The sequence below is a fragment of the Xiphophorus maculatus genome, chromosome 6 (genome assembly GCF_002775205.1).
Source record: "Xiphophorus maculatus strain JP 163 A chromosome 6, X_maculatus-5.0-male, whole genome shotgun sequence".
Taxonomy (NCBI): domain Eukaryota; kingdom Metazoa; phylum Chordata; class Actinopteri; order Cyprinodontiformes; family Poeciliidae; genus Xiphophorus; species Xiphophorus maculatus.
Window position 1 is genome coordinate 19,609,432 of NC_036448.1, and position 20,795 is coordinate 19,630,226.

General features: G+C 37.1%; 1 protein-coding gene across 1 annotated transcript; it reads left to right on the forward strand.

Moving 5' to 3' along the window:
• The first annotated feature begins 534 nt into the window (after positions 1-534).
• Positions 535-20,026, forward strand: LOC102230637 (FYVE and coiled-coil domain-containing protein 1-like). The gene is made up of 18 exons (XM_005799990.2): positions 535-608; positions 1,120-1,209; positions 2,272-2,378; positions 3,417-3,542; positions 5,388-5,494; positions 6,483-6,626; positions 7,924-8,020; positions 8,143-10,542; positions 11,573-11,665; positions 11,991-12,109; positions 12,301-12,468; positions 12,635-12,775; positions 14,677-14,885; positions 15,004-15,139; positions 15,986-16,090; positions 17,402-17,612; positions 18,380-18,489; positions 18,933-20,026. Exons 2-18 carry the CDS (start codon positions 1,149-1,151, stop codon positions 18,991-18,993), a joined length of 4,395 nt encoding a protein of 1,464 aa, XP_005800047.1. The 5' UTR covers positions 535-608; positions 1,120-1,148; the 3' UTR covers positions 18,994-20,026.
• The last annotated feature ends 769 nt before the right edge of the window (positions 20,027-20,795 follow it).

Consider the following 20,795-nt stretch of genomic DNA (forward strand, 5'->3'; position numbering starts at 1 on the left):
AAGTAGAAATCATAGAGGAACAGAAACAACAACCTGTATGTTGTAACCTGTTTGGCCATCATTTCAGAATAGAAAAATAAAAACAGTGTTCAGTTGTGAATGACTTCCAGTAGTTAGTTTGTAGTTTCCAGACCTGTTGTGTATTTTACTGAGATATAGATATTTTTAATAAAGCCCTGATGAAAAAGCAGGGATATACTGTATGCTGTTTTTCATCAGGCTATAAAAACCTATTATTATTATTATTATTATTATTGTTGTTTTGTTGTTGGAAGAATAGTAGCGATAATCATATATTTTGTTTAAATTATTTTTTCGGGCTTCCGTAGTCATTTATTTAATTCTGTGTTTTTGCCAAATAACACTTATATCTTCTCTTTTTCAACATTATGTGGATTCTAGTGATTCAATAAATAAATAAATAAATAAATAAATAAATAAATACATTTCTGCTGTCATGTATGCCTCTCAGCCAAACTACAATTGCATTGAGCTGATTCGTCAATCAGTCTGTCAGTCATTTTTGAGCCCGCCTCCAAAGCCAGCAAGGTTTTTGTTTTGGCTGAATCAACAAGAAACTAGACGTTGCGGACAGTTCTGCTTATCGGGTATGAATTTTGTATTGTTGTATTTTTATTGAGAAGGCGTCCTTTTGGTAATTTTAGTTAAACTACCGACACAAATTACGGGAATGTAGATAAAATCAGAGCAGGAAGTTGATAGCTTGGAGCAGGTGCATGCTCAGACACAGCTCTGACTAAGTCGATGTTTATGTTGCGTTTCAAAGCTGTTTATTAGTGTTATCAGGCATTATTAATGATTTAAAATCACATTAAATTGTGTATCAGTGCTATATGACCAGATCGACACACGGCGAGATCCTGTCAGCTGCCGTCGTTGTTTCTCTGCCTCCCAACAACAAGAGGACTTTGCTAACTTTGCTCAGCTACAGCATCCCGATCCACATAAATCTATGATGGTTGTTTAATTTGTAGTGAACACACTGAGTGTCAGAGATGACATTCACATATTCTTTCGAGTGGGAAAGCATTACATTAATTCGCACTGTCAGCCGCAATAAAGTAACCTGAATATGTGTTTTTGTGATTCCTTATGAAGTCCCTGTCTGCCAGCCTTATCCCCTCACAATGGCCTCCTCTTCATCGGTTGGAGATAAACAGCTGCAGAGGATAATCAGAGATCTACACGGTAATTAATATATTCACACACATATGACAAATACGACTGTTTTTATATAATGTCAATTGAACAAAATACGTCATCCCTCAGAAAAATAGATTAAAGTCATTGACAGAAATGTATATTCAAAACATTTTTAATAAAATACAAGCATATAGACAAATTTATATTAAGTTGCACAAGTTCCTATCCAATTCTAATTATAATATTACAATTATTAACAATTGGTTTCTAACTAGTGACATTGACACCAGAGGACATTATTATGTGGTGTTTAATTCTGGTAGGTTTTGGTTATTTTGCATGGCATCTTTGTGGATTGAGCTTGTTTCCTCCAGATGACACATTTTTGCATCAAGAGGTTGAGTAAGCATCTCTAATATGGTTTCATGTTCCTTGACATATTCGTGCATGCACATGTATGAATGTATACATTTATGCAAGAAGACTACTACAAAACAGTAGTACTGTTTCTAAATGGCAGATTAGTATTATTATTAATGGGCTACGAAAGCAAATGTAGTCCATGGCAGTTGTCAAAGTAGAATCTAAGTGATTGTCGTGTGTTGCAGGTTTTCCCAGTTGAACAATATATTGGCTAATAGCATGTGTATCAAGTAATGTATTGCTTAAAGTTTGAAGAATGGGGTTTTTGTTGAAGACGGAGCAATCAATTGGTCAAAGATCAGTAATGGGTATTTCACACACAGAAAAAAGTTTTTCCCTGCTTGATTATTCAGTTCGTTATAACTGAGAATTTTCACCTGTTCTAATTTATACATGGATAAACCAACAACAACATGATCTTTAATGTCCTTTTTTTATGCTGATAAAGTCAAACAGAGGTTAGAAACGTATTGCTTTGCTGCATAATTGGGGATCATTTTAAATTTTGTTTTCTTTTGGGTTTAAACGTGTATTTATTAAAGAAACCTGCAACATTTTTTTTTGTCTCTTATGTCTTTTAATCTGCAGAATTTAAAAAAATAGAATTAGCAGATTTTTTTATCTTGAAATCTAGACTTATTTTTATTGATATATGGTAATTCTGCTCTTACTGTTTTAACACAGATGCTGTGGTGGAGTTGACTAAAGAACACACAGAGTGTAATGAACCTATAACAGATGACAGTGCTAATCTGCACAAGTTCTTCTATAAGCTTGAATACCTTTTGCAGGTATGGTGTTTTTACCACAATATAGCACATATTGATTTGTTTCAAGTTTATCTACTAAATGATCCGAGTAGTTAAAAGAATAAAAACAAACAAACTACAAAATCTGGAGACTCCTAAATCCAGAGAACCAGACATTGTTGTAATTTATATAAAGTGACCCTGATGAGTTTTTCAGGACTTTTAGTTATTCTGAGAACATATAAGAGGGATTTTATTTCTCTGAATTGTAAGTTTTGCTGATTAAAATTTTGTTTAAACTACAGACACGTCAACGTTTTACAGGGTAACAGGCAGAAATATTCTAGATTGGGATCTAAACATGACACGATGCAAAGATTGCCTTCAACCATTATGAAGGAAACATTGTTGCAGTTCTATTTTGGTACTATTTTTAACTTATTTGTGAGATTGATCAATCATCTTGACATGCTAAACAAATATTTTCATTTGTAAAAGACAGCAGCCGATATGTGTTTGGCTTTTCCAATCATGCAAAGCCAAGTTTGTCATTTTCAGAACCATGTATAGTGACGGGTAAAAGCATGTGCACCTCTTTGAAAACTAAAACTAGAGTTTAATAGGACAATAAAAAACTCATAATTGACCAAAACCAATATATCTGGCCTACATTCAAAATGCTATTTGACAAAAAAAATAGCATCTCCATCATATAACATGGTGATGGCAGTGTCATTCTGTGGCAAACTTTTCTTCAACAGGAACAGGGCAGCTACTTGGAGCTTATGTCCTTATGAACGGCACTAAATACATCATAAATCATATACTTTCTTGTGTTATAAAATAATGATAAACATGTGAATATACATTATTTGGGTTGTACTTTTCAGTATTCATGATTATGTGATATGTTTGTTTAATGCCAACAAAATTACAGTATATGATGTTGAAGAATAGAAGTGGAAAAAGGATATACATGAATCGACTTGATATAAACAGAATTTAAATGTTTGCTTGACCTGTTTGATAATCCATGTCACACTGAGGATATTTTAACATGCTACTGTTTGTGTGACTCAGTTTGACCAGAAAGAGAAGACAACCTTTCTTGGCCAAAGAAAAGACTACTGGGATTACTTTTGCGACTGCCTGATTAAGATCAAAGGAGCTAACGATGGCATCCGTTTTGTTAAATCCATCCCTGAGGTAATCCTCCCATGTAACACACACATACGTACAGGCACATCCACACAATGTGCCCCTGTCCTGCCATGGCTTGCATCACATGTGCTCGTCCCGTTACACAGTGACTGTTTAATCATGTAGGTAATCCTCTGTTAGTCAGGAGGACTAGAAGATACTGCTAATTGCTGCAATTCTCACATCTTTCAGCAATTTCTTCCTTTCTCACATTTTGTGCTTGGAAGTCACTGTGGTGAGCTTTAAGATTGGCATTACACTATGTTCTTTTTTTTTTTTTTACAGTATTTAAATTATTTATTGTTTGGCAAAAAACAGATTTATTTTTTTTTTTAAATTCAAGGTGTAGATTTGTTTTTGCTTTTTGCCTTTAGGTTTTGGCAACTTTGAGGCATGCTACTGCTGAATTACCGACCTACAAAATCTCTTAATCATTTACTTAATCATTTGGCTAAAGACATATTGTGGAATGTGTATGTTTTTTCTGATAGGTTGAGTTTTCAGCTTTAAAATAGCTCAATAACTTTCAATTATTACCTTTCTTTAATAAACACTTTGGAACTTCGATGTATACTATTTGTCAGGATTATGATGCAATTGTTTTTCTAAGTTTTTTACTTTGCTTTATGCTTGTTGCCATTTGTTGAAACTGCTGCTGATGCTTAAAAGAAGTTATGCATCATTCTAATTTAAACCTTCTAAGTTGCTTGTTTTGTCCACATTGCTTGCTAAAATATTCAGTTTGATTCAGTCTGTGGCACAAAGAGAAACATCAAGTCACATTTGATTATCACATTACATTTATTGTTTATTTAGTACAATTTAACATATGCATTTTGATCAGATATTATTAGGGCAATTGTCACATAAAAAAATTCTGTTTGATGTATTATCAAAACACATCAATATGAATTAGAGATCTGGTGTGTTATTTTTTCACTAAAGCTAAAAACTTTGATCTGTGATTACTAATAAATTCTTGTGGGCTTTTAGTGTTCTTACTTCAGCTTCACTTTTTGATTGTGAACTCTGAACAAGTCCAAGAACTCCAGCCGGTGTCCGTCTGCTAGATTGTTGTATCCGTCGTCTTACTTAAAATCCTTTCATCTGCTAATGTTTTTAGAGTCTTTTATTCAACATAGATTGCATGCTTACTTCTGTGTGCTATATGACTAAAAGATACGTTATTTTATGAGCAAATTTACCAGGGAACTATTTCTGCAGTTGATCAGTTAAGGTTCAGACATTAAACCAAATAATTCCCAGTTGGAATTCTATATTTTATAGACATTGCATGCATCACAAATGCAGGAAAAAATGTAACGTCTTTAATCAGGTGACATAGTTTTTTATGGGCTATTTTGTTCAAATTTTCATCAAATACAAAATCTCATTTATTGATATTAGCCAAAAGAATGTAAGGTGTTAACAAATTTAGGTACAGTGGCGTGGAACAGTTTCCGTTGCTCTTGAATATAATATTCTGCCAGATTACAACCACAACATTAGTGTTTTATTTGGATTTGATACATAAATACAAAATAGTGCATAAATGTAATGTAGAAGCAAGGGATACATGTTTTCTATTGTTTTAGAGTTAAAAATAAAGAGTAGAGAATTGTTCATTTGCATTCAGATTTCCTAAAGTACATTCTTGAGAGTTGGGTTGAACTTTTGGGCCTGGTCTAAACTCTGGTTGCAACTGCATTTTTTTTTTTTTTCGAGGTTCAATGCAAAATAGCTCAGGTTCTGTCTTAAACTTCTCCGTAACTTTTCCCCTGTCCTGTCTGCTGTGTTTCTTGGTTGTGCATCTGTGGTTGCATAATAAAATGCATGTTTTTATTTTCTCAGTTGAAGACATCACTGGGAAAAGGACGAGCCTTCATCCGCTACTCCCTTGTCCACCAGCGTCTTGCAGACACTCTGCAGCAGTGTTTCATTAATCAGAAGGTTACAAGGTCAGAGAAGTCTTAAATGCTGTACTGTTGTTTATCGCCGTGTAGCTGTTGTTAGTTTTTGTTTTTCTCCATTAAGCTTGGGTGGGGGCGCACTGCGTTTCTATGTTCATTCTCAGGAACTGTTTAGTTTCCATTCCCGATTTTATGTTTTGTTTCTGTTTTTTATGGCAACACAACCTTAACCTTAGATTCCAGTATACATTTTCAGTTCCTGGCTTCCTTTAAACTTGAAGTTGTTTTATTTACATTTGACCTTTTAATCAACTGGGTGGTATATAGAATTTTTTTAGGATGGTTTTGTTGCACTGTTACACTTTTTTATGTGACTTTCTTTTGTGTTTGCATTTTAGTTGAAATAAATGCCTGTTAAGTAAAAAGTAATTCAGTAATTCAGAATTCCTCTTCTAAGGAAAATGGCAAAACAGGTAAATGAAACACAGCATATGCAGCCATCAATGTTTGTTCCTGTTTCCTGAAGCAGTGAAACTAGAAATTTACTGCAATGAACTTCTCTTTTAAATGCTTTTGACAATAACAACATTCTTCAATTTCCTTTTATCTACAAGAGCCTAGTAGCTCTTCGTAACATTTAATTAACTTGCATGTATCTTTACACCATAATATTCTCAGGATGCCACTAAAACCACAAATGTCACTGGTGGGATCCTTACAACAGATTGAAAACCACATGTGTAAAGAAAGCGTTTCTAAAATTTCTATTTTGACTTTGTTTTTTTGTGCCACCATCATTTGAATAAGGATATTTTTCATATCTCTGTTTTTGATGTTTGCCTGTCATACAAGCCCTGTTTTCATGTGTCCCAGTGACAGGTCACTTTCATTCAATTTGTTTTGTTTGTTTTTCTAGCTGAGTAGCATAAAGAATATTGCTTTACCAGGAATGATAACATCATTTTGGTACTAGAAAGTAATTGTGTGAATCCTACATATTACTTCACTTATCTTCATTCATGTCCTGGAAATGCAGTGACTGGTATTATGCCCGGAGTCCCTTCCTCAAGTCCTACATCACAGCTGAAATAATCAACGACCTTTATGAGCTGAACCAGATCCAATTTGACGTGGCTGCCAGAGGTTACGACCTTGATGCAGATTGGCCTTCCTTTGCAAGGTATCGCTTACATCTGCATTTACATACATTACATTTGTTTGGTGAAGCTTTTATTGCTAGAAACTAGTAGTAAACTAAACTAGTAGTTTACTAGTAGTAAAGTAAAGTTTCTAGCTTTTATTGCTAGAAACTAGTAGTAAAAGCTTCGTGAGGGAAAAGCAAAAATATGTTGGCTGATCTTGAGTTTATAAATCTATATTGTTAGTTTAAGACATTTAAAAATAATCATTACAGTTAACTGTGGAAGACCTGGTAGTATTGGGAAATTGCATTTCACTTTATTGGAACAAATGAAAACTTTTGGTGAATTACAGACTATTTCACCAGTATTTCACAGTACAACACAATTTTCCAGTCGTTAGCAAATCCACGTGTCTCATGTTGTCTGAGTGCTCACATTGTACTTACGCCCTGATATTTGTTTCTCTTGTTTGCACCTATTGTTGAATTATTTCTCCTCTGTCTACAATCTACAAAAATTTAGCAGTCAGTGATAAGTTTTTAAAATGGTCATATTTTGCTTTACAATGTTGTTAATGTTGAGATATAGTTAAGGACAAACAAAGCTAAAACCTGTAAGATGGATTCACCACTATGATTTAAAAGATTCACAGACATTTTCTTTGTATACGTTTCTTTTGATGGCTATTATATAGAAAAACAAAATCTGTCTGCAGTTTGCTAGGCAATTTCTGCTTTTACATTTTCATAAGTGGTTGACAACAAGTTTTCGGTTCTGATTGTTGTTTCTTGTATACAACTTGAACAGCTCTTGATGGTATTTGTGATTTGGTGGTTAAACTACAATTGTGTCATTGTAGTGCAGTTAAGGAAGTTTTCTTACTGGCTTCCACCCTCATGCTTATTCTGAAAACAAGCAGCTGTTCAAATTCCATGTAATTTCTTCTGCAAGAAAGAGACTTAGGTTAACCTAATACACCAGTTATTTTTGTTTCATATCTGCTTTGCACTTACGCTGCCAAAGGAAAATAATGTTCCATCATCACCTATTTAATTGGATTAACAATTCGAGAAATATGACTTTATCATGCTCTAGAATCCAGAGGTGAAATTCTTTTGATCGCCGCATCCATTGCTTTGCATTGCACTTCTTGTGCAGAAAACAGAAACAGTAGGCTCGTTTCCACTGTGATGGTACGAAAAAAATGACATTAATACAATATCCTTTTCTCTGAAATAACTCAGCAGTTTTCTACAAATTAATGGACACATACAAATTACCTACATTTGCAGTTGAAAAGTTGAAAGTAAATCAGTTTTTTCCTCTTATGTGAAGGAGAACCTTAGGAGGTGCTTCACAAAATCTCTTGTGGAAGCCTCCAAGTCGCTGTTCCAGCATCAGCAGTTTGGTCGGCAGCAATTCACATTCCCAGGTATTTAATTTTGTTTCAAATTAATGAACAAACTTGAATCAAATATCTGGTCAAATATTACCTTTTTTTTTTTACAGCATTTAACAAGAGATTTCTTTTCTCCATTTCAATGTACTGAGTAGGTGCATGAGTGCCTTCAGGTCCCAGACGTAAATCACAGTCTGCTTGGAGAACTTGGAGATTTGGGAGAACATTCTTCCTGCAACATTGCTGAAAATCTGCGCATTGAACTTGACCAGTCCGAGCTCAGACAGCAGCAGCTTCTGGTACGTGTGCAGGAGTTGAGTAAGGAGGCTGCTGAGCTGAAAGGTGTCGTCAAAGACCTTCAAGGTCATTTATCGGCTCAGACGTCTGGCAATTCAGCATCGGTCCTTGCCAGGTGTAACTCAGAAACCGGTAATGAAGACCGACTGAATCAGGACCAGAGTCAGAAGGATTTACAAGAGAGACTCAAAGCTACCGAGAGCAAAAACATGGAGCTCCTTTCTAAATTGGACAAGTCTCTTAATGAAAGGGGACAACAAACAGCCAGCTACTGTGACACAGCCTGGAAAATCCAAGAACTCTTAGAAAGACTTAAGACTGCAGAGGAGGAGAAGTTGGAGGCAAAAAGAGAGGCAGAGGAAACAGCTAGAGACTCTGAACATTTGTCTCAGGATCTGAAACTCAGGGAAGAAAAGTTGAGGAATACCGAGGAGAAGCTTGATGAAGTCAAAGCCAGAGCACACGTTGAACGAGAGGAGGCTCTTGCTCGGCTGGAGGAACTACAGAGTGCAGTTGGTCGAATTCAGGGGGCGCTAACTTTGAAAGAGAAGGAGACCGGAAACTTGAGAGCTCAGCTGCAGGATGTGCAAGCCTCTCTGGAGAGCAGGGAGCGCCAGGCAGAGGAACTGAGAAAAAGGTTGCAAGAAGAGGTAGAACAACGATGTGGTATGAGCTACGAGGAACTGGAGGGTCAGATGTTGGAGTTAAGGAAAACTCTAAAAACTAGAGAGAAAGATCTAGCTGCTCACTCAGAAAGAATAAAACATTTGGAGGAACAGTTAGAGAAACTAAATGCTGATGCAGAGTCTTTGTGCCTCCAAACTGATGATAGTAATTCTGTCTGTAGTGATACTGAAAATCATGTGGACCACAAAAACCAATGCAATCATCTAATGGAAATAAACAAAGAGCTTCTCCAAACAGTAAGGAGGACTGAGGCAAATGTTTCAGAGTTGACTGCAACCAGGGCTGCCCTGCTGGACCAGCTGGCTGCTTTAAAAGCCTCTGAGAAGCAGTTAAAGGGTAGAGTAGAAGCTGCAACGATGAACGTGGAAGACAGGGAGAAGAAGCTTTTAGATGAAAACCTGCAACTTGGAGAGACTCTCCAAAAGATGTTACTCCAGAATGATGGGTTAAATGCTCAAGTCAAAAAGTTACAGCAAGAAAATGTAGAACTTTTAAATACTCATTCCTCAATGAAGAGTCAATTAACTACAACTCAACAGGAGGTGGACTTTCTCAATGCAAAAGCTGACATGCTGGCAAACAACCTTACTGGGTCCCAAAGAGGCCAAGCGGAGTTGCTTGAAAAACTCCATGAAGCCGAGGCCAACCTGAGAGCCCAGACTGTGAGCTGTTCCCTCCTCCAGGCTCGAATAGGCGAGCTGGAGAGAGGGACCTTGCACCATGAAAAAGGAGCAGCGGAATGCAATGAAAAAGAACAAAAGCTTCAAGATGAACATCAAGCTTCCTCGTTGGACACCAAAGAGGCCCCAATCAGGCTGGTCATCGCTGAGGCCCAGTTGGAGCTCAACCAAAAGGAGGTGACCAGGCTCCGAGAAGAAGTGGTGGAGCTCAGGGCGCAAGTGCTGGCGGCAAACGAGGACAAGTTGAAGGCTCAGGCTCAGCAGGAGGTGACGGCGGCCTCCAGAGAGGATCTACGCATTTTATCAGATCAGCTGAAGGCGCAGGTGGAGGAGCTGAACCGGCGGCACGTGGATGAGATTCTGAGATCTCGAGAGCGTGAGGAGGCTCTCATGCGGGAGCGTGATGTGGAGGCACAGGCCCGTGTGGGGCTGGCCGCGGAGGTAACGGCCTCTAGAGAGGAGCTGGACAGACTGAAGCTGCGCTGTGAAGCGTTGCGTCTGGAAAACAGCGACTCACAGGAGGCCCTTCACAGAGCCAACACAGAAATGGCAGAACTCGGCGTGCACGTCTGCATGTTGACCGCTCAAAACGAGGAGGCTCGACTGCGCTGGGAAGGCCTGTCGTCACGACTACAGGACCTGGAGGAGGCAGCGGCCCAGGAGGCGGAGAGGCTCAACACCTGCATGGAGCAACTGCGTCAGGAGAACCAAGAGCTCTGCTCTCAACTCCGTGACAAAGAGGATCTGTTGTTGCTCAGGCAGAAACTCCAGACGGAGATGAGCGAAGCCCAGCAGGCGGCAGAGACTGGACAGAAGATGAGGCAGGAAGAGATTCAGGCCCTACGGCTCCAGCTCAGCAGTCAAGCCACCGGCCATGAAAACCAGATCCAGGTCAGACACTAAAACTGAGTGTGACATGCGTTAGTGACTTTCTCTTGTTTCTTCTGTGTTTGAGTATAATTGCATCCATACATAAACCAGGAATACATTTTGAAGGTCAATAGTTGGTGCTGAGTAGCATATTCAGTTGAATCACTGAGGAAGTTGAAATGTACAAGAAGCAGGGAAGTATTTAAAATACTTCTCTTAAAAGTAGTTAGAGGTTACTGGATACTTTAATATCTTCAATATATTTTGCATCATCTGAAGACCTGCGAGACTCTGTCTGACAAGTCTCGTTATTAGATTATTTATCAAGTGATGTTCTTGTTACACCAAGAATGTTCTGTTGCCATCTGTGAAACATGATCCTAAATCTGTTTGCAATGTTTATAAAAATAAAAAAAATGAAGGAGGTTTTAACTGTGCAATAATTCTACCGACTGAATATTTAAAAATAAATAAATAAATAAACATACTCTGCCTGGCAGATTTACTTATACCCTTATCACGTTACGTCTACAACCAATGTATTTTAGTGTGTTGTCTGCTAGAATGCATGCAAACAACTGAGAGATGGAAGGAAAAAGAAATATGCTTCGAAACTGGAGTCTAATGTTGTTTGCATTTGTATTCATCCTTTCATTATAATACTGTAGCACTTGAAAACTGAAAATATCAGCGACTCCAGCCATCCAGTCTGAATGAGTCAAAGCTATTGACTCATTCAATGGGCAAAAATTTCCATATCTACCTGAGCTGAGCTGCCAAAGACCTCTAAAGACTTGCTGGTGTAATTCCAGCAAAAGGTGGTTCTGAAGAGTGCAGCACAGGTTTTTTTAGTGTATGTATTTAGTAATTTATTTTTTTCACCTGTTTGGAAATAATATTCAAATTCAAACCTACATACATTTTGTCTGTACTACTTTACTAAATGAAAAATTCTTCTTTATTAGTTATACTTTCAACTGTCTTAAGAAAATTGATGTTTAACATTTTGTAGTTTTGAACACATTCATTCACCAATTTTATTCTCCTCCAGAGGGTGAATGAGGAGTTGGAAGATGTGAAGCTACAGCTAGTTAACAGAGAGGAGAAAACAGTCCGACTGGAGAACAAACTCAAGCAGCTGGAGGTCAGTTGTGCTGTAAAGGTGACTCTTATTTTGTAGAAATCTGTTGAATTATTATGCGTTTCATAAAACCGAGAAAAGATTTCTGAATGGTTCACACCTTAAGCAACAACAGAGACACTACCATGCAAAACTAATGTTTATATGAGGAAATTAAATTTACTACCTATTTATGCCACAAACTTTAGAAAAAAATACTGTAACAAAATTACTTGCAGTAAATTCCAGTTGCTTTGTGTAAATTGGCAGTTGTAATCATGATGTCATGGCTACAAGCGTAACTTATAAAACACAGACTTTATGCTTCGCCTTGCCGTTCTGGACGCAGGCGGAGAATCAGAGATATTGCCAACAGATTGGGGAGAAAAACATCCAGATGGCCGAGTCAGACAATCTCATCCTGCAGAAAGAAGATGAGATAATCCATCTGAAAGAAAATTTATCAAGGTGAGATATTGTATTCCAAAACACACATTCTAAGCCTCTTCGAAGCTCTTTAAATTAAACTTTTCTAATTATGTAAATTTTTAATCCAGAGCTTTGCATGAATTTTTTTTCTTTATTAATTTAAACTAAATATTACATTTAAGTGAAAACTGTTTGAGCTGAGGTTCGCTTTGCATGCGTGCTGGTTGCAGGTCTGAGAAGAGCCTGGCTGCAGCTCAGCGGGCCTGTCAGGAGATGGCTGAAAATCTACGGCTGGTCAAGCAGGACAAACAGAGCTTTGATTTAAAGACATCCGCTGAACTCGATGATCTTTATCGTACCAAAATCAATTTAGAGGAAAGACTTGTGGAGCTTATCAGGTATAGGAAATCATTTAGTCTAATTTTTACTCATGTTCTGTGACATTTTCTTGATTTACTGTTGTTTGGCTTCTGTTCATTTTCATTTGTATCCATGTAACATGTAAATAACCTCAAGGACTGTTATAAATGCAGTGTGTTATGTTTTTTTGTTGTTGTTTTTTAGAGAAAAAGATGCATTGTGGCAGAAGTCTGATGCCCTGGAGTTTGAGCAGAAGCTCCGTGATGAGGAGACTGAAAGGGACGTCAACTACTGTTTGGGTTGTCACACTCAGTTCAGCTGGTGGCTGCGCAAGTACAACTGCAGGTCAGATGTACATCTGAGAATTAAACACCAACCATCATCATTTTTGACAGTTAGAGTCACCATCCTATAGTACTATGCAAAAGTATTCATAACCCAATGATTTAACAGTCTGTCATGCTACAAGCACACATTTCAGTATTTTTCAGTGAGATTTTTTGTGATAGAACACTTAATATAGTGTGTACTTGTGAAGTTGAAGGAAAATATATATATATATATATTTTCTATAAAAATAATATTTATATATATATATATATATATATATATATAATATTTTTTTTTTTTCTCCATCTTTTCTGGAGTGTTCCTCAGTCTTCAGTGTACCACAGTACAGACCAAAAGTTTGGACACACCTTTTAATTCAATGAGTTTCCTTTATTTTCATAACTATTGACATTGTAGATTCACACTGAAGGCATCAAAACTATGAATAACACCTGTGGAAATATGCACTAAACAAAAAAGTGTAAAACAACTGAAAATACCCCTTATATTCTAGTTTCTTCAAAGTAGCAACCTTTTGCTGTGATTACTGCTTTGCGCACACTCTGCATTTTCTTTATGAGCTTCAAGAGGTGGTCACCTGAAATGGTTTTCACTTCATAGGTGTGCCCTGTCAGGTTAATAAGTGGGATTTCTTGCCTTATAAATAGTCATGAAAATAAAGAAAACCCATTGAAATAGAAGGTGTGTAAATCTGCCAAGAAATGGCAACTTCATCAAGGCCAGGAAGCTGGTGATAATAGAAGATAGATGCAGGTCAAAATTGAAAGAGGCTGACTTAGGTCTGGGGTTGTTGTTCATTTTCTCAGGACAACAACTACATGAAACTATACATGGAGTTACAATGTAATGCTTTACATCTAAATATTTTGATATAATCCAATATATTTGGGATCTTATTCAGATCTAAATCCAGTTGAGAAACTGTGGTTTGAAAAATGTTGGTCACAGATGCTCAAGGATGAACTTGAGCAGCAGATTTCCAGTCAAAGGTTCTTCTGAGTGTTGAAATAAAATGCATATCACTCTGATATCACACATATCAAGATTTCAAGTTGGCTTACTATTTTTCCACTTCACAATTATGGATTGATTTTTATTGGTCTTTCACATGGCATTCGAGTAACATGTCTTGACCCTTCTTGTTGTAACCTGAGAACAAGGGGGAAAGGGTCAAAGGGTATGAATACTTCTACAAAGCACATCACAAGAGATGAATATTTAACTGAGTTTGTCTCCATCAAGCAATCCTCCTTTTTCACTGTTTGCAACACTTCAGTTTGTTCTGGAAGAGAACTTGACTCTAATTTTCACCTCTTGCCACAAAAACCAAGTTATGATAAGGTAAACACGAACTGATGTCAAACGAGCTCTGCAGAAATCCGCTGCTGTTTTTATTTCTGTATTTCACTTCTCTTATAAACCTAATGTGTCTCATAACATGTTGTATCACATGCTGGTCAGTTCTAATGACGTGTTGTTATCTGTCCTATTTCTGCAAATGACCACAAGAATTTGAAATTATTTAATAAAAACAGCAAACTTTACTGATTAATTTGAGATATTAGTCTGGTTGATCAAGTATGCTTATAAGTCAGAGACTATTGTGACTGGAAAAAAAACATATTTTTTCTGTTTTTATAAAGAAAAAGGAAACATGCAATTTTGAAAATTGAGTCTTTCATAAACTTGACCTTTAATGCATAAATAGAGTGACCCTCTAATTAAACCTGTTTTATTTTTGAAGGTCATTATTCCAAATAATGTTCAGTTTTTCATGTACTACAGCCTTTATAGTAAAATGCAACCATATTTTTCTTGCATTTTATTCTATATTTTAAACCAACCACAGCTGTCGCCCATACTGCATCATCCCATCTTTATATTTGTATTTCCAGGCTGTGTGGGCGTCCCTTCTGCTACTATTGCTGCAGCAACGCAGTGAGCACCCATCAGGGTGGCAACAGAGAACGTTGCTGTTCTGACTGCTACAACCAGCACAGTGCAGTGGTTGAGCGCCACCCACAGGTGGAGGTCACTCACAACGCACCGGGGTCTCCTTTCAGCCGCTTGCTGCAGACTGGCCGATCTATGGCTGGCGTTGCAGGTGAAACATGATCTCACACAGTCGCACTGTCTAAGGTTGTTGCTGTAGGTTTACATTTTGATAATATGCACAATTTATGAACAGTATAATAGTAAAAACATGATGATTATGTTTTTAGGAGGAGATGAAGGTGAAAAGCCAGATGACGGTGTTTTTGACATCATCACAGAAGAGGAAGTCAGTGGAGTTTATGACAATGACTCTTTTACCACTGCCTGCTCTCCTGGACACGGCCAGCAGGAGGCAGCACAACTGTAACTATCCTAGATGTAACAAGCACACAGACAAAAGAAATTATGAATACTAGTGAATATTTAATAAAATGTAAAGAAAAATACATTTTACATTTACATGTGAATGATACCTGGGGCTTCACTCTCCTTCAATTCAACTATTTGAGATAAAATTTTGATTAAGTTGTGTTGCAAAAGTCACAGATAAAAGCAAAGAACATTAACTGAGTCATATATTTAAGATATTCTCTGCTTGGACATCTTGAATGTTTAACTTGTCAACCTTTGTCCAACTTTATCTTGAGAAGGTTCGTGATGGTGGTTTTCTGGTGTTGTATTGGCAACACTGCTGCTCTTGTTGACCCATGTTTTCTGATCCATTAGATGATGTACTGTTTGTTACAGTACTGTGAAATTTAATGCCTGTTTTCAATAGATCTGGACATAAGGAACTGCAGTTTGTCCATTCTGAAATATACAGATATTATTTTGAATTTATTTAACCAGGAAAGATGCATGGAAATTTGATACAAGTCTGCCCTGAAAACAATTCCACAAGATTGTAATTATATTTTATATAGCTTGTGAAAACTGTCTATTTGCCCTAGTACTTTCTCTGGCATTTAATTAAAAATAACTTTATGTCATTGGAAAAATATTATTAAATAAGTCTTGAAATCATAAACTTTTGATAACTTCACACTGGTTACCAGCGAATGCCTAGTTAAAAAGCTAAACCAAACCTTTGTGATTGATAGATGAACCTTAATGTCTCATATTGTTTGTATTAATTTATGTGAAATAGTTCAACACTACAGATACGTTTACAAAGTGTGTCTGTGTGTATTTATTTTCATTCTGGTTCAGAAACAACAGTGCCAGCACAGGAGACTTTCCATCAGAGGATGCTGAGGACGTCAGCACCGCCGTACAGGATGCAGAGATCTGCCTGCTGAAGTCTGGGGAACTAACGTAAGTTTCGCTTGAAGTGAAAGTTACCCAGAAAAACCAAGAGTGAAGTAAAATATATTTACCATGCCACAAGGTGTTGGCTTTCTCTTGAAACGGAAGTGGCAGAAATGTATTCTTCAAATGAAGATAACCTCTGAAGTGGGAAGTGAAAACCTTCACTGTGTTCCATGGACATAGGAAAGAATATTTGTTTGGGTTACAGCAGGTTTGTGGTATTTACAAAAAACTAAAATCTTGGAGTCAGGACTTTCTACCTTATCCAGGAGCTGCTGACCCATGTGCTAAATCCTTCTACTGAAACTAACATTTATTTTTGGACTCCCGACTAACATTATTTGACTTGTGCTGCCTTTTTTGGTTTGTGACCTTTGCAGCCAAACTCCTTAAATGAAATTGGTTGCAACATCTTTGCAAACTAAACTTTGTATTGGTAGGTAATGCAATATTCTTGGGAATGATCTTTAAAGCAATTTGTGTTCCTGAGTGTTTCCTTTTCTTTTCTCTTATCTCAAGTTTCCCACCATTTTATTTTTTGTTGTGGGCATTGAAGGCAGGGAAAATCTTCCCAACAGTGCTAAGATTTTAATGGCATCCAAAACTTTGACATTCTACCAAGTTTTGTATTGAAAATATTCACTGCAACTGCGATATTTGACACATCAACTTTGCTGTCCAATAGAAATGCACTACAATAACTTTATTGTGCCGATAGATTGTACTCAGGTTCTGACTCCAGGTTCATGTAGGAACTGAAAACCACTGACCTTTAGGTTGTAAGAGAACCAGTTTATCACTAAGGTACATCCAGGTCCTTACTTTCCTGTTTTTTCACAATTTGTCAAATTAATAACCTTAAACGTCAATATATTTTATTGATATTAATATCTTGCACACACAAAGTAGTTTAGAACTGTGTACTGGAAAAAATTACACATGGTTTCCATAAAAGTTTGAAAACAAAAAGCCACAGCAGACAAGTTGAGTGTATTTTTGTGGAGAGCTGGAGAAGTCCAATTGTTATGACTTAAAATTGATGTTCACAAACTCCATGCATTTTGGCATAGCTTGAGGTATTTTGAAAATAAAAAGGGGAAACAATTTAGTCTCTAGGTGTGAAACCCTGCTGTGGATTTGCAGCTCTAATTGCAGTGAAAGGTTGTTCTGCCAATTAGTGGTTGTCGTATTTATGTGGCAGCAATGAGTCCAGGATTTTTCTTTATAATTTTTTTTCAACAAAATCAATTCAAAATGAGGTTTGGTGTGTTCGCTATGCTATATCTTTGGGAACTTCTTGTGTGTGTATGCCTGTAGGCTCTCTGTCCGCCTAACGGTGGACGACATCTCAGGATTTGGGGAAAGCTCTCGGGAGCTCTTCATCAAGTCGAGCTGTTACAGCATCGTCCCCGTTACTATGACTTCTGCTGGACCCACCGTGTCCTGGACCTTCACCTCGGAACCAAAGAGCATCTCTTTCAGTGTGGTTTATAGGGAGAGTGCAGAGACTCCGCTGGAGCAGGCCAAGGTAATACTGACTGATCGTTCTAAAATACACGTTACATGAAAATTATTTCCCCAAGTGTAATTTTAAAATATTACTGTGATGTTCAGCAAATTTTTTAGCTTTTCAGACATAACTTTTACAGTACTGTTTTTCTCTCAGCACTTGTGGTACAGACACACTGTAAACACGACATTAACATAATAAAAAACATGTTGCTGAAGAGTGTTTCTGTCAGCAGTTCAAAATGAGACCAAAATATGGCTCTAAATGATTATTCTGCTCCAGGCTAGCTGCAGCAACTGTTTGCTATCAGAGAAATATGCAAAGCTGTTTACAGTGACAACAGATGGTAAAGAGCACCAGTTGTTGCAAAGCTAAACAAAGCAAAGTTTCAGCTGTGAGATGCAAAAACTACAACAGGCATAAAGTTTTCCAAGTCCCTCAGGAAAATGATCGTCTATATAACGACAACAACTCTGGTCATTAGCTCCATTACAAAATGCCTGCCTTTAAGTAAGAGCAAGTTAGGTTTGTATTTGCAATGAGTTGGTAAGCAGGTATTTCCTCCATTGCAATGTTTTACATTCGCTCATACAGCTGCTTATCTGGAATCAATATGGATCGAACACAGCTACAAAATTATCTTTAAACAGGCAGGGTTGCCAACACTCATTAGTATTTTAAATTCTATTATATGTTGCCCTTAATTTTCTTCTTCTATTGAGTTTTTAAAAACCCCAAAATATGTGAACTTCTGTGTGAATTAAATGTCAGTGTGTTTTCGATAGGTTTTAATTCCTCTGACTCGCTGTAATTCCCACAAAGAGACGATACAGGGGGAGCTGAAAGTCAGGAACCCAGGAGAATACACTCTCATCTTTGACAACTCTTTCTCCAGGTCAGTCTTAGTAACTTATTCGGGTGCTGGTCAGTTCACCTCTTCACTGTGTTGTGCTTTAAAATCTTGTGCACTTGGTTCTTGACCTTTTTTTTAAATACAAAATAGTGTAGTTTGATGTTTCGCAGTGATCTTGTGCCACCTCCTAGTCAGTTCTGTCTTCTCATCTAATGGATGTTTTGTATTTCAAGTGTTTAGCACAATGATAAGAAAATTTCCACTGTTTATTTGCTTTTTTGACACAGTTTAATGTTTCCAATCTTTAAACAAATTTTAATGTCAGAGATAATCAAAATGAATAGAAAATGTAGGAAAGGATTAAATGGCATTACATCAGCAAGTAAATTGGGGTGCAAAATAATGAAGAAGTGAATTTCCCAGTAGCCATTCTCTCCATCCTCTCCCGTTCATTCCCCACTCTAAACATCCCTTTTGTTAATTAGGTTCATTTCGAAGAAAGTGCTGTATCATCTGAGTCTTGCCAAACCAGTTGTCTGCGATTAATCTGGCCTTCTCTGATTGGGACACAGGAGAACGGATGCGGATGTGACTTTTTGTGTCAAGATGTTTACGTTCACGCGGATTGTTTCAAGGTAAAACGGTCTGACTCTTCAGCTGCAGAGCAGCCTCAGTGAAAGGTTGTGGCATTTAAAAAGTGTCTCTCAGTTTTGCACACGAGGCGTTGAACGTCAGATGGGGTCTTATCAAAGAACAAAAGCTGCAAACAACTCACAAGAACTGTTCTGCTCTGCAGAATGTTCTTCTGTTGATATTAATAGTGTGTTGACTAACCTAGATTAAATGTAGCAATGAGAATTTTGCAGAAGTAAAACTGTAGTTTGGTTTATCATGAGGTTAAGTTGGTTTTTATTTCACTCGTATTGTAGAAGGAGTTCGGTGGTAAATGAAGTAAATAACTACACTTGGATAAATGGGTTTTATAGGCTACAATTCTGCCACAGTGCTTGTAGTGTTGTAACAGTTATGTTTTCTGTGTTTAAGAAAAAAATGAAAGTAATAAACAGAAGTAAATCGGTCTGTTACTGTCAAATTTTCATCAGGGTTTCTACAAGGTCTTAAATTCTAAAATAAACTCTAATTTTCAAGTCCTAGAACTTGAAAATTAATTTGGATATTTTTTTCTTTGATTGCTTTTTTATCAAGGTTTATTGTTTTTTATTATTGTTATTATTCAAGAATAAAAAAACAGCATTTTTTTGTTGTAATTTTATCTGGGCAAATGTGGCATTTTTACATGTCATTTTTACGTTCCTGAAATAGCCTTTGTTCTCCTAAAAGTGACTTACAGGGTTTTTTGGGGAGGAAATGCTCTTGGTAATAATCCTTCTCTCTTTTCATAAAAAATATCTGTTTAAAAAAGGGTTTGGCTTCTTGTTATTCAGTTGTTACATAAAATGTTTCAAGAATAGCATTTTCTAAACTTTGCAGTATACTCTACATCAGTGGTTCTTAACCTGGGTTCGATCGAACCCCAGGGGTTCGATGAGTCGGCCTCAGGGGTTCGGCGGAGCCTCTGCCGCGGAGGTAAAGACACACTTGTGTAAAGCTGTGATGACACGTCCCGCTTGGCCATCACTTGCTGCAGAGGATCATGTTACATTGCTCGGCCAATCAGTGATGCGGGGAATTTAGTGCGCGCAGTATCAGCAGCTGTCGTAGTTGTACGTCGCGTGGTTTCTTTCTTAATATTTGAATCCATACTAAATATGTCGAGCAAAAAAAAGAAGAAAATGAACAGACTTTGCTCTGAAGATGCACTTGCCAAGGTGAAGCCACGCCTCTCTGAACTGGTCTCCCAAAAACAACAGCAGAAGTCACACTGATTTGCAGGTATGTCATTTGTGCAATACTTTATTCTGGCCCCAAAAAAGTATTTTGTGGAATAAAAAAATGAAGTTATTAAAAAAATGTTGTTCTTTGAAAGAATCCACATTTATTTTTAATTAGTAAAATAGTAAAAAAAATATTTTTGGGGGCTGAAATTCTTCTATGGGGCCAAAATATTTTTGGGGGGCCAGAATAAAGTAATACTGTAGCTTGCTGTGAGTTCATGGTTTTGTTCTTTGAGCAAAGGTGACGTTCATGCACGGCTCATTTTGTGCACCAGCAAAAAACATATACCTATGTCTTGAATTTGGAAAAAAAAGTTATTTTATCACTAAAGAAGGGTTCGGTGAATGCGCATATGAAACTGATGGGTTCGGTACCTCAAAAAAGGTTAAGAACCACTGCTCTATATGAATGGAGGTAAAGGGGACTCAAGCCACAGGCCAGGACTGAAAGAA